Below are 27,619 nucleotides of genomic sequence, written 5' to 3' on the forward strand. Positions count from 1 at the left end.
GTCAGTAGCTGGCTCGCAATAAGTCGCGGAGAAAGACGGGACAAAAGCCGATTTTACCAATGGAGGCTGGAACTTCGGCGCGTACCTTCTCCGTCAAGGTACTCCAAAGCGTCTAGACATTTTGAGACATTCACAATAGTACTAAATGAAGCACAGGATGTTTCAAGGCTATTATTGATTTAGTATTTGACTGATTGCGATAGCTACGGAATTTGTACTATGACAACTAAAACTGGGTGTCAAGGCACAGCTTGGCTTCTCCGCTGGACTTCAAGCTAGACCGACTATTGGTAGGTTTCAGTCTCAATCGCGTTAAATTAAATGCTCTGTCACAGCCAGGAACTAGGCTATTTCTGGAGCACCTCGTCTTGTTCCAGGTAGAGTCTTCCGTCATCGTCATTATCGCCAATTGATGTCGGTGTCGGCTACAATACGTTGCCCAGATCATCGCCAAGATAGAGGACCCTGGCGGATATGCGGGTGTGAGGCAGGGGCATCGGTTTCCTAGCGAAGTCTGCCTGGAGCTAGAAACCATAAATAGCCTGGTGTTACTGCTTCTGCCCATTCCGGATTCGGGATAACCACGTTTGGATCTAGTAGATGCTGAATTTAAAGGATACAGGTAGGGTTGGAGGTTGCATGGACAGGTCAACTGTTTACGGGAGCAACAGCCACGACTTGGCGAAGTGACGCGCAAAGAGGGTTTGGTTTGCCATGATGTCGCCTGCATTTTTCTCGCTTTTCAAAGGCAACTTATCCGGAGGTATGTGAGCCGCCACAGCCTGCACCCACACTAGTAGATGCGGCGACCCTGCACGTATAACAAGACCGGAAAAAAAAAAAAGAAAAGGAAAGAAACAAAGAACAAAAAAAGAGGAAGAAAAGAAGAAACTGACCAAGTCCCCAGGCGCTTACCAGTGGTCAAGGAGTCGAGACATACGACGCGTCTATCAAGCACAGGGAAATTGACCCCTACGGCTCCAATCGTCCCATGGTGAATAACTATCGCTTGCTCGTGGCAGGTATCGCGCCTCGGCCTGTAGGGTTTGCCAGTACCATCTCAGAGGATGGCAAGTCCAAGAACTTGTCTCCTTGCAGCTACTTCCAAGTCATCGACCATGATCCCCCAATGTTCATCATCGGCTTCTCTTCTCGTCACGGCCGTGGCGAGAGAAAGACACATCTCGCAACCTCAGAGACACAGGGGAATGTGTTGTTGATTCCGTGTCGGAAAATTATGATTGAGGCCGTCAACGCATCGTCTATAGATGCGCCTTATGGCGTGTCAGAGTGGGATGTCTTTGGGTTGCATGAGGCCGGTACGACGACTGTCAAGCCATCTCGTGGGCTCGTGGGCAAGAGGGTGTGTTCTCGATTGACGCCCAGGTGGTTGATATCAAAGAATTTGCAAGTCCCTCAGAGGCCATGAGTCTGGCTGGATGGGCCCCCCTCGAGGCCACACGTTTCTGGGTGAGGGAGGACGCAATGAACTCGGATGCCAGCCATATCGACTTGGAGAAGCTGAGACCCGTAGGCCAGCTCGGTGGAATTTCCTACGGTCGCATCATCTCGACATTCGAACCCAAAGAGTGAGCTCCTGGCCAGTCTTGAATCCAGCAAGTCCAACAGCAGCGTGGATGAAGACGGCAAGGTGCTGACTGGCGGCGGCAAACCTTCATGCCTCGGGATTTAAGCAATAGATGGATCAAATAGGTAATAGATAGCTGCCTGCCTAGGTACCCAGTAGGTACTGGGTATGCACGCTCAGAAGCCACGACGGGCATGACATGTGTCGTTGTTTCTTACGGGCCGAGGTGTCTCGCATACGCCAAACGGCCCTTGTCGAGTGAGTCCTCAACAGTTTTTCAGCAAAGGCATATGATGACAAGTGCTGTCTGGTGTACATGCATAGAGTCCTACAATTGCTCCATGTGCATTCCAGGCACAATCCTATTGGCACTGGGCGGCGTCTCTGCCCTCTGAAGTCAGTTCTGTCGGCTGACGGTCAGGCCCCTCTGAGGCGCTAAACCCTCCAGATGCCCTAGGGTCTGGTCAATATGGAGTAGCCACGCAACAGCATTCATTGGCTGTCAATTCCATCCGTGTCCACGTTGCACGTCTTCACATGTCAGCGATGGGCGAACTTGTCCCTGGATGTCCCCATCATTTCACCCAGCTTTCACCAATCACCTCATGGTATTCTCGAGCTCTGGAGCCCAATGCCGTCAAATTTCATATATTCCCAGGTTTATTGACTGCATCTAGGTCAGTTTCCCAACAGAAATTAAATGGAAACAAAATGGTGAGAGCTGCCTGAAAGCCGATACTGTCCGAAGAGAGGAGCACAGCAGGTGAGTCGTGACGATGACTGGGTACGCACGAGAAACTGGAGAAACTGGAGCAGACAGGGCATCATAGCTACGACTTGGCCGTGGTATGGCATGCGAAGACCACACGCTCAAACCAAAGCCAGCGGGGAGATCAAGACCGTCTTTTGTTTCCGATCGACTACTCGGTACAGCACGAACCTCCGTCTCCAAAGCCAATTGGCCCACCCGAGTGCGCAAGAATCGAGTTTCCAGATGCCGAGTTCGAGTTCGAGTTCGAGTTCCAGCCAGCCTGAGCATCGTCAGGACGCACGTTGCACAACCATGTGCCTCAGCCATTGGCCCACGCCGTGCTGGCGTGCTGGGGCCCCGTCGAAAGCCAGAGCCATGGCCGATGCCTTGACCCGCTCCAACCCACGATGATCCTGGGGTTCCTAAAGCTGGCCTGCTTGGTGGGTCCCGGCTGTTGGAGGGACGTATGACGGAGGAGCATTCGACGGCATCAAAGTGCATTGTGTAAGTAAGTGTCTGGCGCGGAACAGGAATCCAGTGCTGGGAACGCTGGGGGAAGTACTACAACGTGGGCGGTGACGGGCTCGTTGTTCGCATGTGGCCTGCTGAACCGTGTTCCTTCCCAGGACTCTCCAGAGGCGTGGCTTCTATCAATGGGCAATAAGGGACTCTGCAAGAAGGTATGTACGTTCAGTCCCCGTTGCTCCAGTCCACGGTTGACGCCTGAGAAGCCAATCCGGTGCAAATGACACCCCTGTATAGCGAACCTAGCTCATAAAAACTACAGCTACGGAGCAACACCAATCGACACCTTGCATCTTGATGCGCCCTGTACGACCCTGGCCGTCCCTTGCCTTGCCTTGCCTTGCCTTGTCCTGCACGTCTGTGGGTAGGTAGAGCTCCCCTCATCGATTTGTATCCCAAGTACGGAGCAGTATCTGTCCTGCTCCAGAAGTCAGGGTCCGATGGATCATCTGCCCTTCTCCCCATCCAACCGAGGAGTACCTTGGACCATTTTACCAGGTACTCAAGTATATATCTCTTCGTCCCCAGTCCCTCGTGCCTCATTTCCTCCTCACTGCTTCTATCTCGTGTCACATTTGAGAACTTGTTTCAACCATTCTCCGCAGCTCCGAGTGTTCAACAACCTCCGGGCTAACTTCAATTGACTTGAAATCTCATTGTCTTTCGTACAATGAGAGAATACCATGGCTTCTCATGTGAGTTTGAGTCTAGCCTACAGACCTGCCCCTTATTGAATTTCCCCCTCTTCCCCCCCTATGTTTTACTAGACAAGATTCTGCCAACTGACAAGACTATTATCATATCATAGGGTGGTAACCTTTTCCCCTTTGAAATTAGTCTTCATGTTCAACCTATTTATGCTGGACTAGCAATTGCCGTCCTTGGCGGCATTGCATTGTCCCGCCTTTCGTCTCGATCCAAGACCGATGACGACGAGGCCCCGGGCCTTGTACAATCATTTTTTCTCTTCTTTTACTCCTCTTTTCTTAAGCCTCACCAGGGCGATTCAAAGGCCAACCAGCAAGATGCTCTGGAGAGCTTCTATAAGAAGCAGGCTGGTGCTTATGACTCCACTCGCAGGGTCCTCCTTCGAGGACGCGAGGACATGCTGGGCTTAGTTGTTGCCCAGCTCAAGTCAAAAGCGGAACAAGCTACCGCTGCAGGCAAGAATCAGAACAAGCGGATTTGGGTTGATGTAAGTGCTACTATGCTCGCTGGAAGAGAAAAAGAAAAGAAGGACCCCCAAAAAAAGCTCCCTTATTCAGTGACACTAAAAAAGAGAATTTACACAGATTGGTGGCGGCACCGGATGGAACATTGAGACCATGGGCCGCTTTGTCAATGTTCCCGACTTCTTCACCAGTGTCTACCTCGTCGACTTTTCTCCCTCCTTGTGCGAAGTCGCTCGAAAGAGATTTGACAGACTAGGATGGAAGAATGTCACCGTCGTCTGCGAGGACGCGCGCAAATTCCGCCTTGAGAACTATGAAACTGGCATGAGCCCAGCTCAGAATCCTCTCCGTTCTCCTGTTCTTAGTTACTTCAAGCAGCAGCGTCCCGAACACGGCGGCGCTGATCTCGTTACCATGTCTTACAGTTTGTCCATGATTGTGAGTTCTTAATCCTAGGCAAGAAACATTGTCCTATCGAGTGTCATGTATTAACACGCTCATGTAGCCTGACTACTACTCCGTCATCGACTCCATCACCTCCTTGCTCTCTCCTCATGGAACTTTTGGTGTCGTCGATTTCTACGTTCAAAACAGAGTGGACTTTTCTTTCCGTAACTATACCGGCGGTGTAGTTGGCCGCCATGTCAATGCTCTCTCTCGAATGTTCTGGCGTGCATGGTTTGACTTTGATCGTGTCGGTCTAGAGCCAAGCCGTCGTGACTACCTCGAGTATAAGTTCGGTACAGTCCTCAACATCAACGAACGCAATAAGACCCTGGGTTACATTCCGTACTACATCTGGGTTGGCTGTCAAAAGAAGCCGTTCTCACCTCTTAGTCTGCCTCATGAAATTATTGAACGAATTGATGCACTGGCTACGGAATCGCCTTACCTGTACCCTGTCAACCAGGGCGACGCTCTGACTCGAGCGATTGAGAGATCCGCTCCAGAAATCCGCTCCAAGGCCTTCATTACTGCGGTGCAGAATCTGTCTGCCAACCTGCCACTTCCGTCATTCTTTTATCAAAACCACCATTGGCGTATCTACTACGACGACCAGCTGCAGAAGCACACCCAGTTCAACGACGAGTATATCTACGCCTTCACATGGGAAGATGCTCGTGTCGATGAGCGTATTCTGAAGCTCGGCCCAGAAGACAAAGTTTTGGCAATCAGCTCTGCTGGTGACAACATTTTGTCGTATCTTGCCCAGAGCCCAGCTCGTGTTCACGCTGTTGACCTCAACCCGACCCAGAATCATCTCTTGGAACTCAAAGCCGCTTCGTACACTGCTCTCTCTTATGACGTATTCTGGATGATTTTCGGCGAGGGCAAGCACCCCGAGTTCCGCGAGATCCTTATCAACAAACTGTCCCCTCACTTGTCTGCTCGCGCATTCCAATTCTGGCTCAACAATACCCATGTCTTCCAGAACAAGAGTGGTTACGGCCTGTATGATACCGGCGGTTCCCGCCATGCCATCCGGGCCATGCGCTGGGTTTCCCGTCTCTTTGGTCTCCAGGGTACTGTGAAGAAGCTCCTCCAGGCAAAAACTCTGAATGAACAGCGAGAAATCTGGCGCCAGAAAATTCGCCCAGCGTTGCTATCCAAGCTCGTGTGCAACCTCGTCGTTGCCCAGGAAAGCTTCCTCTGGACCGCCCTTGGCGTACCCAAGAATCAACTTGCCATGATTGAGAAGGACCATGCCGAGTCTGACCTTGTCAAAGGTGAAAAGCCTGTCGCGAAGAACACTCGATCCCACGCTATCTGGCATTATATGGTGAACACTCTAGACCCTGTTGCAGAGGAGACACACCTCGCCAAGGACAACCCATACTACTACGTCTGTCTCGCTGGCCAGTTCTCTCGTGACTGTCACCCGCATTATCTCTCTCCTGAAGTTCACGCCAAGCTCTCCAAGCCCGGTGCGCTGGACAGTCTTCGCATCCATACCGATGAACTTGAGGAAGTCATTGCGCGTATTAGTCCTGGAACCCTAACTGTCGCCGTTGTCATGGACAGCATGGACTGGTTCGACCCTGGCTCTCCCGCTGCCGCTGCTCAAATCACCAAGCTGAACCGCGCTCTCAAGATGGGTGGCCGTGTTATGCTGCGTACTTCTGCCTTGACGCCTTGGTACGTCGAGGTCTTTGAGGCCCATGGCTTCACGGCTAAGCGCCATGGTGGCAGAATTGGCGGCGCGTGTATTGACCGTGTCAATATGTATGCCAGCTGCTGGATCTGCACCAAGGTTGAGAACCTGCCTCCCCCAACTCCCGAAATGGACCGCATTGGCAGCCAGGAGATGCCTAGCTTGACTATTTGATTGCAGATACAAACACTTGCGACTCCAACTTTTCGAGAGATACAGGTATCGTCCAACACTGAACCCTAAAAAACAGAAAGCTCAGCTGTTCATGAGGCAAAACGACGACGAAACTGGATAATACGAAGAGAGAAGATGTAGCTTATCATGGCGCCAAATAAACCGAGAGGCCAGTGAAAAAAACCAGATCGAAGTAGAGGTTGTGATTAGCCTTACTTGAAGATAAATAATATCACTTTTAAATGGCCCTATATGCTATCGTCGACAGGATTGTACGTTGTGATTGAACTTTGTATCGTCCTTCTTATCTCACTGTCAGCGCATCACAAGCTCATATCTGGCCACTCGAAAGCTTTTTGAGCGGTGATTTTCTTCCTCCTGTTACAGCGTCACTCTGCGAGAAGCCAGTAGACCAGTGCAATGCCCGACAATTAGCAAACATGAGACGGCGCAATCCAGGTAATCGACAAAGGGAATAAATTCCGTTTCCTGTTTAACACACAACATCTATACACGTGCGGAGAGACTCCCAAATCCGTCCCAAGCGCACATTCCAAAATCGAAAGACCACCCAACGGGCCTCCCTTCTTCCGTCTTTGCAATACCTTGCCCCCGCCCCCCGTTTTTCCCGTCAAGTGACTCTTTCCATCTATGCCTTCCACACCCGCTTGATGGCCTCGGTGACACCGACATCATTCGTCTCGAACTCGTACAGACCGACACCTACGACGACAGTGGCGGCATTCAGTCCCCACCAAAACAACTTGCGCAGACCGGGGTATCGCCTCTTGGGGATGTAGTCGATGATGACGGACTGGAAGCCAATGTGGGAGTGGATGAGGACGGCGGAGCAGAGGACGGCGTCCATGGTGGGGTTGAGCGAGCCCGAGGCAAAGGGGGCAATGGTCAGAGGCACGAGGCCCGCGGCCAGGAGGCGCTCAAACGTCCAGTGGTAGGAGCCGTGGGCGGCGGAGGGCGGAGGAATGGGAGCAGGGTCGTTGACTGGCACCGTGTTAGCGGATTAACTCGAGACGTGGTGTTGACGTGACGTTGGGCATTCGGGGAGTCTGGAAAACGAGTATTCGTTCGTACCTCCGCCCTCGATTCGCTCTATACGACAAGGTCAGTAATGAATCAATCACGGGACACTCAGCAAGGGACAGCAATTAATTAAACGCACGGGGTCCAGGCGGCAGGATGGCAGCCTTCTTGCTCGAGCTGTGAAACGCAGCCGGTCGCATGGCCATGGCGCTTCTCGAGCGAGCGGCCAGCGCGGACTGCCGCAGCAGCGAGGGACGCATAATCGATGCCATTGTCGTTGTATTCGAACCGAGCCAAACCGCGGGTGTTGACGGCAGATTTTCGCGCAATGGGTGCGGTTCACAGGACGCGGGTGGTAGTTAATCGACAGGAAGTAAGAAGCCCGTTCGGCTTGTGCTTGGTCCTGGGCATTGAGGATTGGATTGCCGAGGGACTCGAAATACCTGCTTGCTGATTGGCTGGTTGCGTTCCGGCTGGCATTCATACAGCCGAATTGTCGGAGGCGCAATAACGTGTTTCCGCTGGACGGCGCTGATTGGGTCCGCAGGTGGGCGGCATGTGAATTTTCAAGTGAGAGCTGTTGGCGGACTCGTCTAAAAAGGACAAGAGCTGGGGGTCTTTTTTATATTGGCATTGTAGTTTGCGGCGGCACGTTGATTCATTATTTTTTTTGACGCGTGGAAGGGACCTGTTTGGCGCTGCCGCTCGTTTCCTGGAATACTGGCTGGCACTTTTGGATTTCGCAATGGCGCCGCGACTTCAAGTTTCGAGGTGCCTGGCTAGGCGGCGTGGTGCGTCACGAGGCGCAGTGCCGTTATCGTGGTCTGCACGCGAGCTGCAGCAGTCGAGGGGAGTTGCGACTTCGTATTTGAAGAAGGTTGCCGAGGGCGAGGAGCGGTGGGAGAAGAGAGCGCAGCAGATTCAAAACGGGGAGCTGCCTCATGTTTGGGATGTTCTTGATGAAAGAGGATACATCAAGGACGTTGCTGGGTATGAGACTGCTATTGCCCCCCCAACGAGTGGTCGAAATGACCTTCATTCTTCTTTACTAACGGTGAATTCGACAGCACCCCGGCCAAGATCAAAGAAGTCATGCGCATCAAGAGAATAGGCGCCTACGTCGGCGTCGACCCGACCGCCGACTCGCTGCATATCGGGCACCTCCTCCCCTTCATGCCTCTCTTCTGGCTCTGGTTCAACGGATACCCGGCCGTAACGCTCCTCGGCGGCGCCACCGCTCGAATTGGCGATCCTACCGGGCGGTTACAAAGCCGCGAGCACATGCCCAACTCGGAGATTTCAAAAAACGTCACCAAAATACACTACCAGCTCACCAGGCTGTGGAGAAACGTCGTGGTATTACGAGAAAAGTACGGCTACGAAAAGGACTGGGCTGCCAAGCGCCACCTGCTGAACAACAACATGTGGCTCCAGGGCCTGTCTGTATACGACTTCACGAAGCGACTTGCGCGAAACACTCGAATCGGACCCATGCTCTCCCGCGACACGGTGAAGCGCAAGATGACCGAGGGCGATGGCATGTCCCTCGGGGAGTTCATGTATCCGCTCTTCCAGGGCTGGGACTTTTGGCACATGTACAACAAGCTGGGTGTTCAGATGCAGATTGGCGGCTCGGACCAGTATGGAAATATCGTGGCGGGCATCGATGCGCTCAAGGTCATTCGCGACAGTGAGGAGGCGTCGCACGCCAAGATGCCCACGGAGTGGCAGCACGAACCCATGGGCTTCACGGTGCCTCTTCTCCTCGACTCGGCGGGAGTCAAGTTTGGCAAGAGCGCAGGCAACGCCGTCTGGCTGGACGAGTTCAAGACGTCGCCCTTTGAGCTCTACGGATACTTTATGCGCCGGGCGGACGACGAGGTGGAGAAGCTGTTGAAGCTGTTTACGTTTATGCCCATGGCGCAGATCCACGAGACCATGACGCAGCACCGCGCTGACCCCTCCAAGAGAGTCGCCCAGCACACTCTTGCCTTTGAGGTCCTGTCCCTGGTCTACGGCTCGCAGAGGGCCCTCCAGGAAGCGCAGCAGCACAAGTTCCGGTTCGGCGGAGAGCTGCCGCATGTCACCAACGAGCCCTCCAAGGACAGCGGAATCGTCACGCCCAACAATGCGCCCCGAAGCGACATTCAGCTGCCCCGATCCGTCATGAAGCTCTCCCCGGCGAAGCTTCTCTTCGCAACTGGCCTGGCTAGTAGCAACAGCGACGGTCAGCGCCTCGTCGCCCAGCAAGGCGCTTACGTGGCTGCCCAGCCGGGCCAGACCCGAGGCCTCGTGCCGGGGAACTTGTCTTGGACCCCGATGAAGATGTGGTTCCCGGAAGAAACGGCCAAGTACCTCATCGACGAGAAGATTCTGATCCTCCGCAAAGGGAAGCACAATGTGCGCATCGTCGAACTGGTTTCTGACGAAGAATGGGAGGCCAGCGGGAAGATATACCCCGGACAGCCGTACACGGGCATGGTGCGCCGCATGACGGAGCAGTTGGAGAAGGAGGCTGAGGCAGCTGGCAAGAAGCTGAAGCCGAATGAGTTGAAGAAGTTACTCCAGCAGAAGACGCGCGAGCAGCAGGCGCTCAAGGTAGCCAACAATCCCGATATTGAGCTGCCGAGCAAGCAGGAAATACGGCAGAGGAAGCAGACCAATGGACGGGGGAGCCAGAACAAGTCCAAGTGGTAGAAATGCACCGATGCAAAGCGGGCACGCATGTGTGCAACGTGGAATGCGGGAATCCGCCCTGTAAAACCTTTTTTTAAACATTTGTACCACTAGCCTGTAACATGATCTCTTAAACCATAGATCCCCATTACCGAAGAGAAAATGCCATGTTTTACATTTTCATCTGTACAGCACCGTAAGATCGCCCTTTGGAACAGGCAATACCTTCAACTTATCCATAATCTCGTCATTCGTCAAATTCTGCTCAGTGATAATCTGGTCAAAATGATGGCTGCCATCGGTATATTTTTGCAACGAATCTCCTCCCGGCACAGGCCGACTCTCGCCCGACGCCAAGGCGGCGAGATACTGCTTCGAAAGGACATACTTGTGCACGCGGTACAAGCACCCCTTTATAATGCCAAACTGCACGAACCGCCGGACATCAACGTAATTTAATACATCGAAGCCAGCTTCTTGACTAGCCATGATCCACTCCTTGACGCTCTTACTCGGCGCAAAGGAGGACATGAGTTTGATGAGGTGGTAGTTGCTGACCCTCCCGCGTCCGTGGGAGACGTAGTCAGCGCACTCGTCCACAATGCCGTCCACGTTGCAGATGAAGTCGTGGATCCCAGGCCGCGGGGCGTAGCAGGAGCTGAAGAAGAAAATGTCAATGAGGAGAATGGTGTCGTAGTAGAGGAGATGGCGGAGGGCAGATTTGGCGAGGTCCAACGAGACGGAAGCGGCGTGGGCGATGCGACGCACGTCTGAGACGCCGTCGATTTTGGCGACGACTTTTTGCAGAGTGAGGTCCCACGTCGGGTCGACGATTTCCGCAAACTTGACCTTGGCGACGGGGACGTGCCACCCCTTGACGGCGGCTGGCGTGCGGTGGTGAGGGAAGAGCTTCATGTTGATGGTGTTGGCTTCGTCTACACCACTCGAATTTTGGTCAAGAGACATGTCGGACAGGAGAGGGAGCGTGATCACTCACCCACGGGAATCATGCACTCGCCGTAATTGTTCAAGTCCTCCTTGACAATCTCCAGCAGGCTCTCAATGGGCCGCCTTGCCTCGTGGTTCCTCAGCCCGTCGCCCTCACCCAAGCTGAGATACTCATTCTGCTTCTCCATCTCGGAAAAGGTGGCGGCGAGGTACCTCACCACGCCCTCGTAGGGGGCCTGGTCGACATCGGCCTCGATGAGGATGCCAAAGTTGAAGATGAACTCGTTGCGGAGATACTTGGTGTGGGCGATGACGACGGGGTAGCCGAGCACGGTGTACTTGCCGTCGGGAGAGTTGATGGTTACGTAGCGGTTGCAAAAGGCCTGACGGGGGATGATGTACTCTTGGAGGACGTCGAAGTCGATGAGGGGCTGGCGCGTGGTGAGGGTTGTCTCGGAGGGGGTGATGCATCCGGGAGGAGATTGAGCAACGATTTTGGGGCCTACGGGTGGGTGAGTGAGTTGATTCATAGTTGGAGATTTTTCATGTAGGATGCAAGAGAGAGGACGTATACCTTCTTGGGGAAAGAACCTTGCGTAAAAGATGCCTTGGATCATGGTGGTGGAGGAGTCGAATGGGATGAGACTTGAGGTGGGAACGATATTAAACGGAGGAGATGGGTGGAGGTGTGAGAATGAGATGGACTCATGCTGCGGGGAATTACTTGTTTTTTGACACGTTCATGGTTGAGGTGCTTTTAGCTCATCATGCGTGGAAAGCTGAAAGTTGAGCGGCTTATTATTGATGTGGATGGGATATAGATTGTGTGGTGGTGGTTGTTGAGATTAACTTATGGTGTTGCGAGACACTCACTCACTGACGGCGGATGGAGGCAGTCGCACAGTCGCACCTGCCAGGACGTACGTACTTGTGGAGCAATGCCAGCATGGCAGCACAGATGGAGAGGTCAACGGGTGCCTTGGTGGACGCCTGAAGTGCTGCGTGACCAGATTTTGCAAGATAGCACTTGAGGCTTCCAAACGAAGGTTAGCAACCGCTGGCTCCTTTGAACTTGCGTATCGAGTACCTCGTGGCAAGAGTTGGCGCGCGCATATAACGTGTCACTAGGCATTTGTTTGTCTTGGGAAGCTAACATGAAGAGTATGTACGAGCCAAGGTGGCCATCTCTCCAATGCCTTTTGAGTGTGGAATCGGGCTAGTAGTTATATGCTGCAATCACTGCCCGCATGCAGTAGTTTATGCTAAGTAGTATTGGGGAAACGATCATTGGCTCTTGCCTCCCATAACGCAACAAGCCCACGCTGTACAAGCGGTAAAGCCAAGTAAGTCTGCGGAGCATTATCTATCAGTGAAGGTTTGAGCCCCAGGTAGCTCGGATTATCTATCGTGGTTGTCGAGAGTGAAGGCAGGTTGCAGAGGAGCTATAACCTAACTACCTACCTACCTAGGTAGGTAGAAGGTAACAGGCACTTACTTGCCTTGTGAGACACGGATGGCCCCCCTCGTCTCACCTTCCAACGTGTTCCGCCCAAAATTCCCGGCTGCATATGATGCGCCGCGCTGGTGTTCCTCACTCCCAGAGACCCTTTGTTCCGTCTGGGCCTTGACCACGCACCGTGATGCTGCGCGACATACAGCATATATTTTTCTTTCTTCCTACATTGTTTTTGACCTTGTGCTTGGCTCAGCGTACTCACGCCCGGCCACACTGCTAGGCCGTTTGTTTGTCTGCCCCCCCCTCCCGTTTGGCCTGGTCTTGTTCGTCGCCTTGGTTGCTTCGCTCTTTCTGCCCAGCCGGCCAGCTTACTACTAACTAACCCCCAGCCTGTTCTGGTGGTCAACCACCGACGCCTCCAGACCCACGTCGCCTTGAGCTGTCGAAGACCGTGGGCCTCCATCGAATATTCACGTCCAAAGCCCTTTGAGCCGTCCTTCAGCGCGTGGTCCACAGCCGAGCGTGCTCAAGTGCTCCTCCGTACCGACTACGGAGTACGGAGTATTACCAAGAGCCAGCCAAGCCTTGGGCCATCGGCCCACACCAGGCAATCGCCAGCGTCAAAGGTGGTGTATCCTCAACCGCGGAGGCTCTGTTTTCTGTTCTTTGTTCTCCTGCACTCCCCAAGCAACACCTCGGTCGGCTGAGGCCATTTTCGTCGCCATACCCCATATCTACTCTCGAAGCCACGGCCCGGACGTCCTCGAGCAATACTCGCCTCCACTTGGCTGGCCTTTCCCAGTTCCAGTCGCATTCGTTCGCCCCTCGGCAAACGACAACGGTTCGCTCCCACCCGCACAGGCGCAAACCAAACACTCGACGCTTCTGACGGCCTCAAGAGACAAACCGTCGCCATGGCCGACAATGCCGAGACAAGTGGCGATAAGCAAGTCACCTTCAAGGTGAAGACATCTGCCGACAGCAATCACACCATCACAATGGCCGAGTCGGCCACCGTCTTGGAGCTCAAGACCAAGCTTGCCGGCCAAGATTTCGAGCACATCCCTGTCGAGAGACAACGCCTCATCTACTCTGGTCGCGTTATGAAGAATGACGAGACCCTTGGATCCTACAACATCAAGCAGAACAACACCATCCACATGGTCAAGAGCGCAGCGAGCAACCCTACCCAGCAGACTTCGACATCCGGCCCAACCCCCCGAGCCGTTCCAGAGAACATTTCGGCTGGAACCAACCCCAACGATCCGCTAGCTGGCCTGACCGGCGCCCGTTATGCCGGCCATCAGATCAACTTACCGGGCATGGATATGTTCGGCCCAGATGGCGGTGTACGCCCTCCTTGTCCAAGAAAGCATTTCTCAGGCACTGACTACATGCTAACCGACATCTCTAGATGGGCCCCCCTATGGACGAGGAGCGCATCCAACGTATGATGTCAGATCCCAACGTTCAGCAGTCTATGAACGAGGCCTTGAACAATCCCGACTTTGTCAACATGCTCATCGAATCGAACCCAATGCTCCGCAACATGCCCAACGCAAGAGAAATCATCACGTCGCCGTTTATGCGACAAATGATGAGCAACCCGCAGATGATGAGCCAAGCCATGCGTATGCAACGAAATATGCGTGGGGGAGACTCGGCTTTTCCTGCCCCTGGCGCCACCGACACCACGCCAGATGCTGCTGCTGGCGGCAACCGATCCGCTGGCCAGGCGAACAACAACCAGCAACCAAATCCTTTCATGAATCCTTTCATGATGCCCGGAATGATGGGCGGTGCTGCTGGAGGCAACAACGCCATGAACCTCGCCCAGATGCTTCAAAGCTTAAACGCCATGAGCCCCAGCCCGGCTGCCCAAGCTCCAACAACCAACACCCCCACCACTGCAAACACCCAAGGGACCACGCCAGCGTCGGAGTCCCGAGAGGGCCAGGGTGCTACTTCAGACACCGGGGCAGCTGGGGCTCCGCAGAATAGCCAGGCCCAAAATGCTGCCAATAATCCCTTGGCTCAGTTGTACGCGCTGGCGTCGGGCAATGCGCCCAACGCCTTCGGGAACCTTGATCTGTTGGAGCAATTGTCGATGAATCTCGGAGGCATAGGCCCAGGTATGCCAGCCGCAGCTCCCGACAATCGACCCCCGGAGGAGCGATATGCCGATCAGCTGCGCCAGCTGAACGAGATGGGCTTCTACGACTTTGACCGAAATGTTGCGGCTCTGCGAAGGAGTGGAGGCAGCGTGCAGGGCGCCATCGAACACTTGCTAAGTGCTACAGATTAAGGAGCATAGCAAAGGTTTCAGAATGCAGGGTTTTATTTTCTAATCACGGAGTGTGGTAAGTGGACAAATGCATGATGACCACGACAATTGTATGCTTGGGAAAGACGAAGCGGTATGAGTATATAAGATGATTATTCCACTTCGAGGTTGAAGATGGTGTGTCCCAGGATTGATAGGAGATACCTCAGCATGACAATACGATGCAATAATTCAGCAAAAATGGATACATGGACCAGATGGGCAAGTGACGACTAGTGATCAGCCAACTGGCGTATACTTTGGTCAGAGATTGTACAGACACTGCTCCGCACTTTTGCGTTGGGATACGGTACGAGTCAGCCGACTCGGACCCCTTGACTCTCTTCCATGCCATGCTCGCGTCCCAAGCAAACAGCCCAAGTTGATACTCGTAGGTAACATAAACCCGGGAGAGATGTCTGGTCGTAGTAACCCGTACGGGTACCGGCCCCAATTTAATGTGTAACTTGATGTCGAAATAGCCTTGTGCTAGTAGCAGAGGCGACAAGTAATGAACCCCTTGTCCGCCCGTACTCCAACCTTTTGAACACGGTGATGATGGCGAGTGACATCATCGGGTTTGGGGGAACTGTCGCCACATATCCGTCACGGAACAGCTTCCAGTTCTATAAATACATGTTGCAAAAAATACATGCGATCAGGTGGAAAGAAACGAAATTTCAAAACAAACATTTCCTTGCAGCCTATTCACCGCATTAAACACCCTAGCTAGCAACGGCAACAAGATCCAAGTGTACCCCTCCTTACCACGGCCTTGCAGCCAGGCCAAAACCCCCTTTTCTCAAAGACAACCCGCACCTCATGCCAGCAAACGCACATGCAACCGCGATGCTGCGGCTGACCCTCCACCGCTGCGTGCACACGACCGGCCGGCGAGCGCGAGACCAGGCGGCAAGGGCGACTGGCGGCGGCGTCGGGGCCAAGGGCCGCACCGGAGGCGGGCAGGCCCTCGGGTCGACGGCCGAGGGGGCGCCGCAGAAGCCAAAGGTGTTCAACTTCAGCACGCCCGGGGCGCCGGGGGACGACAAGGGCCTGAGCGGCGCGCAGAGGAGCGAGGTTGACGAGCACAATCGCGAGTTTGAGAGGACGCACGACGGCGGGGGGGAGGGCCCGGAGAACAAGGTGGATGGTAGGTTCTGGGACGACAAGGGGAGGAGGAAGGGGAGGAAAGAAAATGTTTAAGAATGGGTTAAGAATGGGTTAAGAAGGAGGTTTGGCTGTGGGATTGTTGAGCTGTTGATTTGAATGTGTATACGCGGACACTGCAAGACTGTCATCTTTTATATTGTTGACTACTTTCGTTGGCTCATTATACATTAGGGTATATTTTTACATGAGTGGTAATGACTATTTTTTCAGTGGACACCGTTTTGCGCTTGATATGATTGATGGCCGGGTGGACTGACACCGGAACCCTGGGCGTGCGTAATCGCTTCGTGATGCTGTCTGACCCAAGAATGCCAAGGCGGGGGTACACGATATCAGCCTCGGGTGTGGAAGAACCGCCAAGAGCATATGCCGTGTCGTGGCTGGTTTTTGACCTTTGCACCCGTGGAATGCAGTTCGAAGCACAGCCTGCCGAGATGCACATGCCATCCGTGAAGCCAGCGCAATGAAGGAACCATACAGCGGTTTTGCTTGTCCACCATTATCGACGGCAACGGCCGTGTCTACCATGGAACAGGCCAAGCCGGCCATCTCGCGCACGCGAGCAATAACACCTCTGATATTCGTCGACACACCATCTCGGCTCGTCTCTTATCCTCGCAAACCTGCCAAAGCTCACGGCCGGCCCAAAGCATTCGACCCAGCAATTTCGCCAATCACGCCCCGAACGTAGTCGACCAAGGCCTTCACCATGCCCTGCGGCTTGGCCCTGCCGTCGGCGCCGGCGCCGCGCACAGGCTCGGTGCCCATGGTGGGCAGCACGTTGTCGCCGGCCGACAGGCTGACGAAGAGCGCAAACGGGACCAGCCACACACAGAGGCCAAAGTAGGACGCGATCATGGAGAAGCTCGGCACGTCGACCTGGTCATAGTACGAGGAGCGCTGGTACGCGCGCGTCTGGGCGTCGGAGAAGTGTCGGAACCAGACGTAGTGATCGACGAGGACCAGGACTATTTCAGCCGTCAGGAGCTGGGGCCGCAAGGGGGCAGGGGGAGAAATAAAGCATACCGCACGACAGCAAGAACAGAGGATCAGACAGCTTCACAAACGGGAACCTGCGCATGTTGCCCAGGTAGACGACGTGGGCAAAGACGCCCAGCGTGGTCGCGCCGAGGGGGAACCCGTCCACCAGCCACAGCGCGAGCTGGACGCCGATGAGGGTGTAGATGAGGCGGGTGAGCAGGCGCTTGGCCACGACGGTGTGCTCCTCCACGAGCTCGGACAGGTAGTACAGGCCTGAGGCGATGGCGAGCGTCAGGAAGCAGAAGCCTATGACGGCGCCTGCGTAGCCGATCAGCGGCAAGATCCACATGGTTGCTTTGTGTTTCTGAAGACGAGCGCGGAGGGTGGAAGACAAGAGACGGGGAGGAAATAAAACTTGTTACGTATCGCCACGGGGGTCAAAGGCAGAGAAGAGGTATGGGAAGAAAGACAGATGGTGGTGGAATAAATTTGGAGTTTTGGATGGCGTCTGGTGTAATTGTACTAGGCAAGAGTGGACAGAGGACACGTCCAGGGGCGGCTTGTTGCGGGACGCTGCTTTCGGCACTTCAATTTCTTGACCTTTTACATTGCATGGCTTGCAGATTGTCTGCGCGCGTGGGCTGCTAGCGTGCTGCCCCTGGTGCCGCCGTGCTTTTATATTCAGCCGCGGGGAAGTCTACCTACATTAGCCAAGATGCTAAAAAAAAAATGAAGAAAAAAAGGGTAAAACCCTTGGTGTTGAAGACAAAGTCACAAGTATAAGACTGCACATGTGCGTAGCTGCCGTGGCGGTACCCTGACCCGGCCACGCCAAGTCCCTGTGGCTAGTGCCAGTACCCCGTTGTGCCCCGCCACCACCGCCTTATCGATAACCCTCCGTCCACGGAAGAGTAATAAAAAAAGAAGCCGTCCAAATCCCAGCTCCAAAAGCGACGCGAAATTGACCACACCCAAAGCCTGGCCGCTGCTCCCAACTCAATGTCAAGCGCTCAATTCCACCACCACAGCCAACATTATACCATAGTATAATCGACCACCAAGAACCGCCCGTCATGTCCCGCCCCGAGGATACCCTGTATGCAACCCCCCCCCCCCCCCCCCCCCCCCGCGCCTCACCGACACTGCGAAAAAAAAAAAAAAACCGCACTCAAGAACTAATCATGGCTCCCCGCCTCCCGCAGCGCAGCCGACGTGCACTACGATGACACCGAAGCGCGCAAATACACCACCAGCTCGCGGATCCAAAACATCCAAGCGTCCATGACGCGCCGGGCCCTCGAGCTCCTAAACCTCAAGACGCCCTCGCTCATCCTCGACGTCGGCTGCGGCAGCGGCCTGTCGGGCGAGATCCTGTCGGCCGTCGACCCCTCGGACGGCGGGCCTCACGCCTGGATCGGCATGGACGTGTCCCCCTCGATGCTGGACGTGGCCCTGCAGCGCGACGTGCAGGGCGACCTGCTGCTCGCCGACATGGGGCAGGGCGTGCCCTTCCGCGCGGGCACCTTCGACGCCGCCATCAGCATCTCGGCCGTCCAGTGGCTCTGCAGCGCCGAGACGAGCGACACCTCGCCCGCCGGCCGCCTGGCGCGCTTCTTCAACGGCCTGTACGCCGCCCTCCGCCGCGGCGGCCGCGCCGTCTGCCAGTTCTACCCCAAGAACGACGCCCAGCGCGCCATGATCACCCAGGCCGCCGTCAAGGCCGGCTTCGGCGCCGGCATCCTCGAGGACGACCCGGGCACCAAGAACGTCAAGCTGTACCTCGTGCTGACCGTGGGCAATGCCGCCGTGGCCGGGGGCCAGGGCGATATCACCGGCGTCGTCGCGGGCCTGGACGACGTGGACATCTTGGATGCGAGGCGGAGGGTCAAGACGGGCGCCGGGCCCTTGAGGAAGGGCAGCAGGGCGTGGATCGTCAAGAAGAAGGAGCAGCTGGAGCGCAAGGGCAAGGTTGTCAAGGCTTCTTCCAAGTACACGGGTCGCAAGCGCCGTCCGGCCTTTTAGACCGGGTTTTGGCTTGGGAAAAGAAGACAAGAGACATTTTACGTGAGAAATGGAAACAAGCTGGGGATTCTGAAATTTTCTGAATGGGGGGGAGAAGGGCATTGCATGGCGTTTTTTGGAATGGGACAAGTATAGTGATGACGTCTACTCACACACGAATATAAAAGTTAGATACCCTTTCGCATCCTTTGCTTTCTTTCTTCTTTTTTTTTTTTTTTTTTTTTTTAATGCCAAGCTCGTGTTGTCATTGTTACTGCATTCCTAGGCTAGAGCGCCATTGGCTATTCGAAAGAATGGCGACAACTTTCTTACCATTCCCAATTCATAACCGCAGCAACCTATCTAAAAGTATGATATCTTTGCCGAAATCTAGAACACTGGTCCTAAAAAGAAAAAAAAATCTATACTAGTTTTATTCGGGCTTCATGGTGGGGAAAGCAAGAACCTCACGGATGCTGTAGTTGTCGGTCAAGAACATCATCATGCGGTCGATGCCCATGCCCCAACCGCCAGTGGGAGGCAGAGCGTGCTCGAGGGCCTGGCAGAAGGTCTCATCGGCCATCTGGGCCTCGTCGTCGCCCTGGGACTTCTGGCGGGCCTGCTCCTCGAACCGGAGACGCTGCTCGGCAGCAACGTTCAACTCGGTGTAGGCATTGACAATCTCCTTGGTGGAGACGAAGACCTCGAACCGCTCGCAGAGACCGGGGGTGGTGCGGGAGTCCTTGGCAAGGGGAGACATCATCTTGGGGTGGCCGATGATGAAGGTGGGGTTGATGGCTTGGGACTCGAGGTACTCGCCGACGAGGGCGTCGAGCATACGGGCGTTGGTCAGGGGCGGGCTGCACTCGACTCCGGTCTTGGCCAGGACCTTCTTGAAGAACTGGTTGGCCTCTTCGGTGTGGAGAGTGTCCGCAGGAGGGAACTTCTCGCCGACGGCCTCCTCTAGGGCGGGAATCATTTCAATTCTTCGCCAGGGACCCTCCCAGTTGATGTTGATTTCCTCGCCCTTGATGGTGTGGTAGACGGTCTTGTACGAGCCGTGAATGTGCTTGACCAGGCCGCTAACAAGCTCCTCAGTCATGGTCATTAGATCGTAAACATCAGCATACGCCATATAAAACTCGAGGGTGGTGAATTCTAAACAACTCTGTTAGTCTATGTGTTTGAAGCAGCCCAAGCTGGAAAAGGACGGGACCCAAAAAAAAAAAAAAAAAGCCTACCAGGGTTGTGAGTGAGATCCATGCTCTCATTTCTAAACTGTCGTCCCATCTCGTAGACACGATTGAGACCACCGACAACAAGCATCTTGAGATACAACTCGGGAGCAACACGCAGGAACATATCCATGTTCAGGTCATTGTGGTGGGTGATGAAAGGTCTGGCCGTGGCACCACCAGCAATAGGGTTGAGCATAGGGGTCTGCACGGAGACAAAGTCACGCTCGTCGAACCAGCGGCGAATGTATGAGTCGACCTTGGCGCGGGTGATGAATATTTGTCTAGACTTCTCATTCATCATGAGATCCAGGTATCGTTGGCGGAAACGAGTCTCGGGGTTCTTGAAACCATAGTGGTCGTCGGGAATCTAGGTCGTGGGGTGAGCAGATGGAATGATGGAATAGCACGGCAGGCCGGAGGGACGGGAAGAAACATACTTGGTGCAAGCAAGGAGACAAAAGAGTAATCTCGACAGCAGCAATCGACAGTTCGCCGGAATATTCACCTGAGCCCTGCTTGGTTTTGGGGTTTGTGCGGGTGGGGAATCCACGAATGCCGATAATGTCACCTCTTCGAAGGTTGACATGCTGCTCGTCAAAGCTGGGGGCCTTGTCGTCGAGGTTGTCGGCCTGGGCGAGGACCTGAAGTCTGGTGCCGTCGGAGCGGATATCGTAGAAGAAAAGCTTGGAACCAGCTGAGCGGCGGACATAGATTCTTCCAGCCAGCTGGATCATCCTGGACTTGTCGGTCTCGCCGTTCTTGAGGTGCTTGAATTCGTCCTCGAACTTGCGGATATCATAATCGATGTGGTACTGTATGAGTTAGACGCATTGTCCGCCTGGTGTGTATATACTCATTGAGGTTGTCTACCTTGTGGGGGTAAGCCTTGCCCTGGGCATGGAGCTCGTTGACTGTTCGTGATCTGATTTCAAAGTACTGAGAAGGTGATTGAATGTTAGTCGACCAACATTTCGTCTCTTTTCTTTATCAAAATTGAAGGGCAGGGTCTGCATGGGTTTGAATGGCTGCGCACCTGGTTGGGAGTGAGCTCCTTCTCGGCAGCCTCAGCGTTCTTGGTGCTGGCAGCCTGGGGCTTTGGGTTCGCAGCAGCCTTCTCCTTCTTGGCCGCCTCCTTCTCACGCTGCTTCTGGCGCTTCTTGAGTTCGGTCTTGGAGATCATCTCGCCCGTCACTTCGTCGAGGTGAAGCTTGGCGACAGCGGCGGCGGCCTCGGCGGCGGCAGGCTCGCCTGAGGTAGCTGAGTTGTCCGGCATGGTATAGTTTGCGATTGTAAGGGTATCAAACAGTATGGTGGGCTCTGAGTGCAAATTGTCACTCCTCTCGCCGTTTATAGTCTTTTTTTTTTTCCTTGTCGCAGGACGAGTCACGTTGGAGCGACAGACGGAGGGGCAGAAAATACAGTCACACACCCCGCCATACAAATTCGGAGGGGCATGTCAAGCCCTGGCGGCCGCCTTCGCCCTCCAACTTTTGCCAGGCACTGGACACCACCAACTGTGCGGAAATTTCGATTGGCCGGGTTCCCCGTGAGTCACGGGCATTCTTATTGGACAGGCGGGGGACCCTCTGGGATACGGCCTAAAAACTTCTAGAATCGCTTGTATGTATGTATGGACGTGGCTGGTAAACACGGGTCGGGAAGTGAATTTTTTTTTGAATAAAATCAATTGATTCTGTGCGTTGACATGTGAGGCTCTTTCTACGAGATTCGGACCTCAGTTTATGGAATGTGTCCTTTCGTACTGGCATGTCCAACTTGTACGGATGGCGGTGCTCCATGTAGGTGACGAGTTTGACAGAGTAGCAGCCATCAGCACGGCAGGCGCGATGCAGTCATGATGGCATCTTTGGGCCCCGCTGTACTACCCCGTACATCAGGTGCCCATCGACCAGGGCTTGCGCTGAGATGGATCCGCAACTCCATTACAGGCAGGATCATGTCTCTATATCCTCAAGAAAGCCTTCCTTGTACCAACTCTGGATTCCTTCATACCGCCGCCAGACTTGAGGCTTGTACATAATTTTTGTATCCTCCGTGTCCCCGTCCCACACGATGGCGCTGTCAACCAGAGCCGTTCAAACATACCAAAATGCCCCTACGACAGACCAACTCATGATGATCCTCAGCAATCTGTATGATGCGGAAACTAATCCTGACGGCTACGTGAACCTAGCAATAGCCGAAAACTCGTTGATGCACCATGCTTTGATTGACCACATGCACAAGAACATGGACATCCCCGACATGGCGCTCACCTACGGCGACGGACAGAGAAGACTCAGGAAGGCAGCCGCTCGCTTCCTCTCCAGGCACTTCAAGCCAGTGACGCCCATTGAACCGTCACACATGCACATCAGCAATGGATTGGCGCCGGCCATCCAGAACATAGCATGGGCCGCTGCAGATCCCGGTGACGCGCTGCTGTTGGGACGGCCATACTACGTGGCTTTCAAGCCAGATGTAAGCCGCCGCACCGGGGTGGAAGTACTGCCCGTTGCCTTTGGAGACCTGGATCCCATGGGCGTGGAAGCGGTGCAAAAGTACGAAGATGAGATTCTCAAGGCCAAGGACCGTGGCCAGCGTGTCGCCGGTGTCATCCTCGCTCACCCGCACAACCCGCTGGGACGGTGTTATCGCCGCGACGTCTTGATTGCCTTTATGAGGCTGTGTCAAAAGCACCAGATTCATCTCATATCAGATGAGATTTACGCCCTGTCGGTTTTTGAGAACAGGGTAGACAAGGATGCCGCGGCCGTCCCTTTTGAGTCTATTTTGTCCATCGATCCCGACGGCATCATTGACCCCGGTCTGATTCACGTCCTCTGGGGCATGTCAAAGGACTTTGGGGCCAATGGACTACGGATGGGCATTACCATCACGCAGCACAATCCAAGCATGCAAGCGGCTTTGATGTCGGTGTTTGAATTCTCGTGGACGTCTTCGCTGTCGGACCTTGTGACGGCGAATGCGCTCGACGATGACGAGTGGGTGGAAAGCTACATCAAGGAGAACCAGAGGAAACTGTCGGAGCATCAGGAAAAGGTGCTTTTGTGGGCCAAGCAGAATGAGATAGAATATACAAAGGGCAGCAATGCCGGCTTCTTTGTGTGGGTTAATTTGGGGGCCGCATATATAAAGCACCATCCGGGTGAGATTGAACATCTCGACAAGGCTGTAATTGATGCTCTGTTGGCGAAGAAGGTCTTGTTGGCAGACGGCATCGCGTATGGTGCTGAGCAGCCGGGCTGGTTTAGGATTATATTTTCACAAGAAGCGGGATATCTGGCGCAAGGCTTGCGGCGCATCATGGCTGCCGTCAAGGGAGAATGATAATGATGCAAGACGTCATGTGGGATCATGATGATACGACAGAGTATTCACTCCAACATGACGTTCCATATTCACTACTTGGACGTGCCTCCCCTTTCGGCCGCAACACCAATTTCACTTCTCCTCAACCAAAAGCAGGCTCCTGCTTGGCGCCGTCACAGCTCCCCAGATATCCAACACGGTCCTTGGTGTAAAACTCGACGCCAATCTTATTCCCCAAGCTCGCGGCGCCGCCGTCCAGCGAACCAGCCTTGACACAGGTCATGTCAGGCATGACCTCCAGCTCCGTGTACAGGCTGGATCCGCAATTCCCACAGAAGAAATGCTTGTTGATCTTGCCCGAGTCACCCCTCACATCCCACGTCTTGGGTGTCCCTGGCGGCTCATCAGCCCCTATTACGTCGTTCCCCTTACCAAAGAAAAAGGTGGCGGGCTCGCAGCTTACCCTTGGTGACCTTGAACGAAGTCCGCGGCACAACAGCGTTGGACGTAAACGCACCACCAGTCCACTACTCATGGTTCAGCATGTCTACAGCCCCAGGATCAAACAAAGCCGGACAAGATCTTTTTCACCTTTTGGCAATCCGTGCAGTGACACAGCGCCGTGACCGCCGGCTCGCCCTCAAACTGGAACTGGATCTCCCGACACGCACAGCTACCCTTTGTCGTCATTTTCGGCAGGATAGGAGGACTCCCAAACTAGTTGCTGTTGTTTATTTCCAAAAGCGGCATCAGTTGAGGCTCGACAAGTGTTCCGATTCGTTCCGTGCAGGAGGACATCAAGGTATGTGCACGACAAAAGGGTGTCCAGCCCAGCCCTCTATTTATACTTGCGACTCGACGGACAAGTGTAAGACAAGTGAATGCGGGGTTATTTACGTTTACGTCCGGGAGCATTTTCGAGCGGAAACTCGAAAGCTTGATTCGTTCCTCTTTGTTCGGGGGCGCCTCTCTCCGGCCGATGGGCCGATGGCGAGGGGATGGTTATCCGACGACCGCTTCTGGCTTAGTGCCCTTGCTGCTTTTGCCGCCGCACCTGTCGTCGTAGATCAATGATGTCAACCGGTGCATTTGGGACCAGTGACATTATGCAAACTGGGCAAAGGAGCGAGAAGGCGTCGTCTGGTACGGAGTACGGAGTATAGCGTCAACGGTCCTCCTTTTACAACTATGGGCCCTAATTAAACAGCTTAATATACGGCGGACACCGTCAACTTTATAAATACCTAGGTACACGTGTAATCAATGCAGACATCCTGAAGCGTCAATCCATCAGATACTCCTCGCCAACATATCCGCGTCGAAATGATCAGCTGACGTTCAATCACCCGTCCGCCAGCAAGAGAAGATGCCGCCCGTCTGCTCACGCACCCAGTACCAGGTACCAGACGACACTCACGAGCCTGTGCTTCATTGCGGACGGCCGAGCAGGCGGCGTTTCGGACATTTTTGGAGGTGGGATCGACTCCAAATCAGACAGCACGCATTGGCCAAGCAGACCGTCGTCACTGATGCCCAGAGGCATGCATGGCTCCTCTTTAAGCTGCCAAAGGCACAGTTGACCAGCACACCCCAAGTATCAGATTCATGTACAACATCATGACGATTCACCCGGTACCAATGCTTCAGAAAACCATTGAAACATTTCTATGCATTCAAAGAAAATAAAAAGGGACAAGGTTGCAAGGCCATGCTATACATTACACTGGTCACGGCATCCTTTCCCAATGTCTCCCCAGCGCGAGCGATGCCGTCAACCGCCTCCCTCGCCCGTCCTCGATTCCGCACTCTTCCCTAGTCGCGAGGTTTCATCTGTCATCACCCACACTCTATTGAGGTATCAAAAACATCTTGCAGTCGCTCTTCCTGCACTGATCCACAAGAAAACGGCGGTAAAACGTAGGAGTTTCAATTTTTTTTTGATTTTTTTTTAAATTTCCCGCCATCTCGGCTTAAAACGGTGTCGGCGGAAAATATAATTTAAATGGCCTCCATCTTGTCGAGGATGGCCTTGGTGAACTCGTGGGTGGTTGATTCACCGCCCATGTCGCGGGTGCGGACCTTGCTGTACAAGTAGTCAGTATTTCTGCAAACAGGGCCCAAAGGCCAAGGCAAACAATTGCAACGTACCCCTCGGCAATAACGGCATAGATGGCCTTGGAAATGCGGTTGGCGTGGTCGTCGAGACCAAGGTGGCGCAGCAGCATGCTGCCGGACAGAATCATGGCGGTAGGGTTGGCCTGGTCCTTGCCCTTGATGTCAAGGCCGACGTGTCGGCACCCGGGCTCGAAGACGGCAACATCGCGGCCCATGTTGCAGCCGGGCACGATGCCAGGCCCGCCGACGAGAGCGGCGCCAATGTTGGACAGGATGCCGCCGTACAGGTTGGGCATGACCATGACGTCGAACTGCTGAGGGCGGGACACGGCCTGCATGGAGGCGTTGTCGACAATCATGTCGTTGACCTCGAGGGTGGGGTACTCCTTGGCGACGTTGTGGAAGGTGCTGCGGAACAGGCCGTCGGCCAGCTTCATGATGTTGGCCTTGTGGATGCACGTCACCTTGGAGCGGCCGTTGGCCAGGGCGAAGGAGAAGGCAAACTTGGCAATGCGCTCCGACTTGGCGCGGGTGATGATCTTGAGGGACTCGACGACGCCGGGGACGCTCTGGTGCTCGAGGCCAGAGTACTCGCCCTCGGTGTTCTCGCGGATAATGCACAGGTCGACGTCCTTGTGGCGCGTCTCGTAGCCGGGGATGTTCTTGATCAGGCTGATGGAGGCGTAGATGTCGAGCTCCTGCCGCATGGCCACGTTGAAGCTCTGGTGGCCGGACCGGCTGATGGGCGTGTGCAGGATGCCCTTGAGGCCGAGCTTGTTGCGCTTCAGCGAGGCGACGGACTCGCGGAAGGCGTCTTCGGTGCGGCCGGCGCCGTCAATGATGCCAGACACCTCGACCTGCTCCCACTCGATGGGGACGTTGTCGGCCTTGAAGATGGTCTTGACCGACTCGGCAACCTCGGCACCGATGCCGTCTCCGGGGATGAGGGTGACGGTGTACTTGCCGCCAAACTTGGCGGGCTTGAAGATGTCGGACTGGACGGTCGCCAACGATCTGGCGAACTGGTGCTGACCGGCAGCGCCGCGCAGCAGCTGGGCAATTGAAGATTAGCAACGCAACTCATTTGCGTCTTCGCACGCGTAGGACCAGTAGCGACGCGGGGACTTGGTGAGGTCCATGTCGGTTGTAGGTGTCTTGTGCTTTCAACCCATTCCCAACCGGCAACACCGCTCATGGCCTTGTCCGCAAAATTGCCGCCCAATTCGCACTCCCGGCCTCATGGCAGCCCAGCCTCTCCAAGTCCCGCATTTAAAACACGGAAGCAAAAGCGAGCCAAAAGAAGAAAAAAATACATACCTGCGCTGTTCTAGCAGAGCCACGAGACAACATCGTGCCTAAATACAATAAAAACCCAGTAGCCCAATGGAGTTTAGCAAGTGACGGTGAAGAGAAAACCAACGGCGCCCGGGGGATTTAGTACAGAAATGTAGCGACAAGGGAAGAGACGAGGGGAGGCAGAAGGAAAAGAAAGAGAAGAAAAGTAAGTGCAAGTGCGGAAAAAAGGAAGCTTCGGTGTCGATGATGGTGTGGTTCCGTACGCCGTGGTCTGGGGCAGCGCGTCGTCGAAGCTGGTACGGCAAAGTTAAACTGGAGACTCTTGTGCATCTGCTGTGCTTCCATGGACGGACGGGGCGTGCCAATGGCCACGGCAACGTTTCCTCCAATGGACCCGAGCTGCCAGTGCCGGCGCTTCCCTTTGCGACTTTTTTTTTTCTCTTTCTTTCCCCCTTCCTACGCTTCCTCTTTGCGCCGCCTTGCTTGCTTTGGAAGCGCCTTTTTTTTCCCTCTCGGCCGGCCCGCATGGAACATGGGTTGGTTCGGAACAAGAGCGGAATTCGATCTGCTCCGAGCCTTAGAGCCGCATGGTTCGTGGGTGCCAACTAGCCCGGTTTAGGACCTGTGGATCCTTTTTTCTTTCTTCTGGTTACGGGACTACACCAGTGACGTGACTTCA

General features: G+C 54.5%; 14 protein-coding genes across 14 annotated transcripts; 8 read left to right on the top strand and 6 right to left on the bottom strand.

Annotated features, from left to right (window-relative positions):
* The first annotated feature begins 290 nt into the window (after positions 1-290).
* J3458_009502 (uncharacterized protein) lies at positions 291-2,395 on the top strand. The gene is made up of 2 exons (XM_066119827.1): positions 291-1,846; positions 2,266-2,395. The coding sequence occupies exon 1, from the start codon at positions 992-994 to the stop codon at positions 1,427-1,429; it is 438 nt and encodes a 145-aa protein (XP_065975624.1). The 5' UTR covers positions 291-991; the 3' UTR covers positions 1,430-1,846; positions 2,266-2,395.
* On the top strand, positions 2,244-7,944 carry J3458_009503 (uncharacterized protein). Its single transcript, XM_066119828.1, has 5 exons — positions 2,244-3,019; positions 3,071-3,559; positions 3,673-4,059; positions 4,157-4,474; positions 4,542-7,944. Exons 2-5 carry the CDS (start codon positions 3,548-3,550, stop codon positions 6,360-6,362), a joined length of 2,538 nt encoding a protein of 845 aa, XP_065975625.1. The 5' UTR covers positions 2,244-3,019; positions 3,071-3,547; the 3' UTR covers positions 6,363-7,944.
* On the bottom strand, positions 6,561-7,833 carry SDH4 (membrane anchor subunit of succinate dehydrogenase, Sdh4). Its single transcript, XM_007815637.2, has 3 exons — positions 7,543-7,833; positions 7,455-7,472; positions 6,561-7,364 (listed from the first exon to the last, which is right to left on the bottom strand). The coding sequence occupies exons 1-3, from the start codon at positions 7,673-7,675 to the stop codon at positions 7,012-7,014; spliced, it is 504 nt and encodes a 167-aa protein (XP_007813828.2). The 5' UTR covers positions 7,676-7,833; the 3' UTR covers positions 6,561-7,011.
* A 49-nt stretch (positions 7,945-7,993) lies between the features above and the next one.
* MSY1 (tyrosyl-tRNA synthetase) lies at positions 7,994-10,243 on the top strand. Its single transcript, XM_007815636.2, has 2 exons — positions 7,994-8,393; positions 8,471-10,243. Exons 1-2 carry the CDS (start codon positions 8,149-8,151, stop codon positions 10,098-10,100), a joined length of 1,875 nt encoding a protein of 624 aa, XP_007813827.1. The 5' UTR covers positions 7,994-8,148; the 3' UTR covers positions 10,101-10,243.
* NPR2 (Nitrogen permease regulator 2) lies at positions 10,244-12,095 on the bottom strand. Its single transcript, XM_007815635.2, has 3 exons — positions 11,602-12,095; positions 11,077-11,529; positions 10,244-11,014 (listed from the first exon to the last, which is right to left on the bottom strand). Exons 1-3 carry the CDS (start codon positions 11,642-11,644, stop codon positions 10,260-10,262), a joined length of 1,251 nt encoding a protein of 416 aa, XP_007813826.2. The 5' UTR covers positions 11,645-12,095; the 3' UTR covers positions 10,244-10,259.
* A 445-nt stretch (positions 12,096-12,540) lies between these two features.
* On the top strand, positions 12,541-12,861 carry J3458_009507 (uncharacterized protein; the record flags this gene model as incomplete). Its single annotated transcript, XM_066119829.1, has 1 exon — positions 12,541-12,861. One exon carries the CDS (start codon positions 12,541-12,543, stop codon positions 12,859-12,861), a length of 321 nt encoding a protein of 106 aa, XP_065975626.1.
* Positions 12,862-13,397: 536 nt separating this feature from the next.
* Positions 13,398-14,788, top strand: J3458_009508 (uncharacterized protein; the record flags this gene model as incomplete). Its single annotated transcript, XM_007815634.1, has 2 exons — positions 13,398-13,832; positions 13,898-14,788. 2 exons carry the CDS (start codon positions 13,398-13,400, stop codon positions 14,786-14,788), a joined length of 1,326 nt encoding a protein of 441 aa, XP_007813825.1.
* Positions 14,789-15,655: 867 nt separating this feature from the next.
* Positions 15,656-16,009, top strand: J3458_009509 (uncharacterized protein; the record flags this gene model as incomplete). Its single annotated transcript, XM_066119830.1, has 1 exon — positions 15,656-16,009. One exon carries the CDS (start codon positions 15,656-15,658, stop codon positions 16,007-16,009), a length of 354 nt encoding a protein of 117 aa, XP_065975627.1.
* Positions 16,010-16,609: 600 nt separating this feature from the next.
* Positions 16,610-17,306, bottom strand: SVP26 (erv26 superfamily protein; the record flags this gene model as incomplete). The annotated part of the gene is made up of 2 exons (XM_007815633.1): positions 16,610-16,944; positions 17,003-17,306. 2 exons carry the CDS (start codon positions 17,304-17,306, stop codon positions 16,610-16,612), a joined length of 639 nt encoding a protein of 212 aa, XP_007813824.1.
* Positions 17,307-17,923: 617 nt separating this feature from the next.
* Positions 17,924-19,364, top strand: BUD23 (18S rRNA (guanine1575-N7)-methyltransferase). Its single transcript, XM_066119831.1, has 2 exons — positions 17,924-18,053; positions 18,160-19,364. The coding sequence occupies exons 1-2, from the start codon at positions 18,031-18,033 to the stop codon at positions 18,977-18,979; spliced, it is 843 nt and encodes a 280-aa protein (XP_065975628.1). The 5' UTR covers positions 17,924-18,030; the 3' UTR covers positions 18,980-19,364.
* KRS1 (lysyl-tRNA synthetase) lies at positions 18,557-21,615 on the bottom strand. The gene is made up of 5 exons (XM_066119832.1): positions 21,230-21,615; positions 21,067-21,132; positions 20,634-21,008; positions 20,200-20,563; positions 18,557-20,116 (listed from the first exon to the last, which is right to left on the bottom strand). Exons 1-5 carry the CDS (start codon positions 21,467-21,469, stop codon positions 19,392-19,394), a joined length of 1,770 nt encoding a protein of 589 aa, XP_065975629.1. The 5' UTR covers positions 21,470-21,615; the 3' UTR covers positions 18,557-19,391.
* A 654-nt stretch (positions 21,616-22,269) lies between these two features.
* Positions 22,270-23,547, top strand: J3458_009513 (uncharacterized protein; the record flags this gene model as incomplete). Its single annotated transcript, XM_007815630.1, has 1 exon — positions 22,270-23,547. The coding sequence occupies one exon, from the start codon at positions 22,270-22,272 to the stop codon at positions 23,545-23,547; it is 1,278 nt and encodes a 425-aa protein (XP_007813821.1).
* A 124-nt stretch (positions 23,548-23,671) lies between these two features.
* J3458_009514 (uncharacterized protein) lies at positions 23,672-24,219 on the bottom strand (the record flags this gene model as incomplete). Its single annotated transcript, XM_066119833.1, has 3 exons — positions 23,672-23,922; positions 23,993-24,056; positions 24,121-24,219. The coding sequence occupies 3 exons, from the start codon at positions 24,217-24,219 to the stop codon at positions 23,672-23,674; spliced, it is 414 nt and encodes a 137-aa protein (XP_065975630.1).
* A 1,308-nt stretch (positions 24,220-25,527) lies between these two features.
* On the bottom strand, positions 25,528-26,994 carry IDH1 (isocitrate dehydrogenase (NAD(+)) idh1; the record flags this gene model as incomplete). Its single annotated transcript, XM_007815629.1, has 3 exons — positions 25,528-25,612; positions 25,678-26,696; positions 26,962-26,994. 3 exons carry the CDS (start codon positions 26,992-26,994, stop codon positions 25,528-25,530), a joined length of 1,137 nt encoding a protein of 378 aa, XP_007813820.1.
* Between the last annotated feature and the right edge of the window lie 625 nt (positions 26,995-27,619).

This window comes from Metarhizium acridum (genome assembly GCF_019434415.1).
Source record: "Metarhizium acridum strain ARSEF 324 chromosome Unknown scaffold_141, whole genome shotgun sequence".
Classification (NCBI taxonomy): Eukaryota; Fungi; Ascomycota; class Sordariomycetes; order Hypocreales; family Clavicipitaceae; genus Metarhizium; species Metarhizium acridum.

Excerpts from the sequence above, each read along its gene's own strand:
- NPR2 (XM_007815635.2), bottom strand. The coding sequence starts at position 11,644 with ATGATCCAAGGCATCTTTTACGCAAGGTTCTTTCCCCAAGAAG. Across the intron at positions 11,530-11,601 it reads AAGGTTCTTTCCCCAAGAAG|GCCCCAAAATCGTTGCTCAA; the intron begins GTATACGTCCTC and ends ACCCACCCGTAG. Across the intron at positions 11,015-11,076 it reads CGAGTGCATGATTCCCGTGG|ACGAAGCCAACACCATCAAC; the intron begins GTGAGTGATCAC and ends CGAGTGGTGTAG.
- BUD23 (XM_066119831.1), top strand. The coding sequence starts at position 18,031 with ATGTCCCGCCCCGAGGATACCCT. Across the intron at positions 18,054-18,159 it reads TCCCGCCCCGAGGATACCCT|CGCAGCCGACGTGCACTACG; the intron begins GTATGCAACCCC and ends CGCCTCCCGCAG.
- J3458_009502 (XM_066119827.1), top strand. The coding sequence starts at position 992 with ATGGTGAATAACTATCGCTTGCTCGTGGCAGGTATCGCGCCTCGGCCT.
- KRS1 (XM_066119832.1), bottom strand. The coding sequence starts at position 21,469 with ATGCCGGACAACTCAGCTACCTCAGGCGAGCCTGCCGCCGCCGAGGCC. Across the intron at positions 21,133-21,229 it reads AGGAGCTCACTCCCAACCAG|TACTTTGAAATCAGATCACG; the intron begins GTGCGCAGCCAT and ends TCACCTTCTCAG. Across the intron at positions 20,117-20,199 it reads GGATCTCACTCACAACCCTG|AATTCACCACCCTCGAGTTT; the intron begins GTAGGCTTTTTT and ends AGAGTTGTTTAG.
- J3458_009503 (XM_066119828.1), top strand. Across the intron at positions 4,060-4,156 it reads ACAAGCGGATTTGGGTTGAT|ATTGGTGGCGGCACCGGATG; the intron begins GTAAGTGCTACT and ends GAATTTACACAG. Across the intron at positions 4,475-4,541 it reads CTTACAGTTTGTCCATGATT|CCTGACTACTACTCCGTCAT; the intron begins GTGAGTTCTTAA and ends ACGCTCATGTAG.
- MSY1 (XM_007815636.2), top strand. The coding sequence starts at position 8,149 with ATGGCGCCGCGACTTCAAGTTTCGAGGTGCCTGGCTAGGCGGCGTGGT. Across the intron at positions 8,394-8,470 it reads TACATCAAGGACGTTGCTGG|CACCCCGGCCAAGATCAAAG; the intron begins GTATGAGACTGC and ends TGAATTCGACAG.
- SDH4 (XM_007815637.2), bottom strand. The coding sequence starts at position 7,675 with ATGGCATCGATTATGCGTCCCTCGCTGCTGCGGCAGTCCGCGCTGGCC.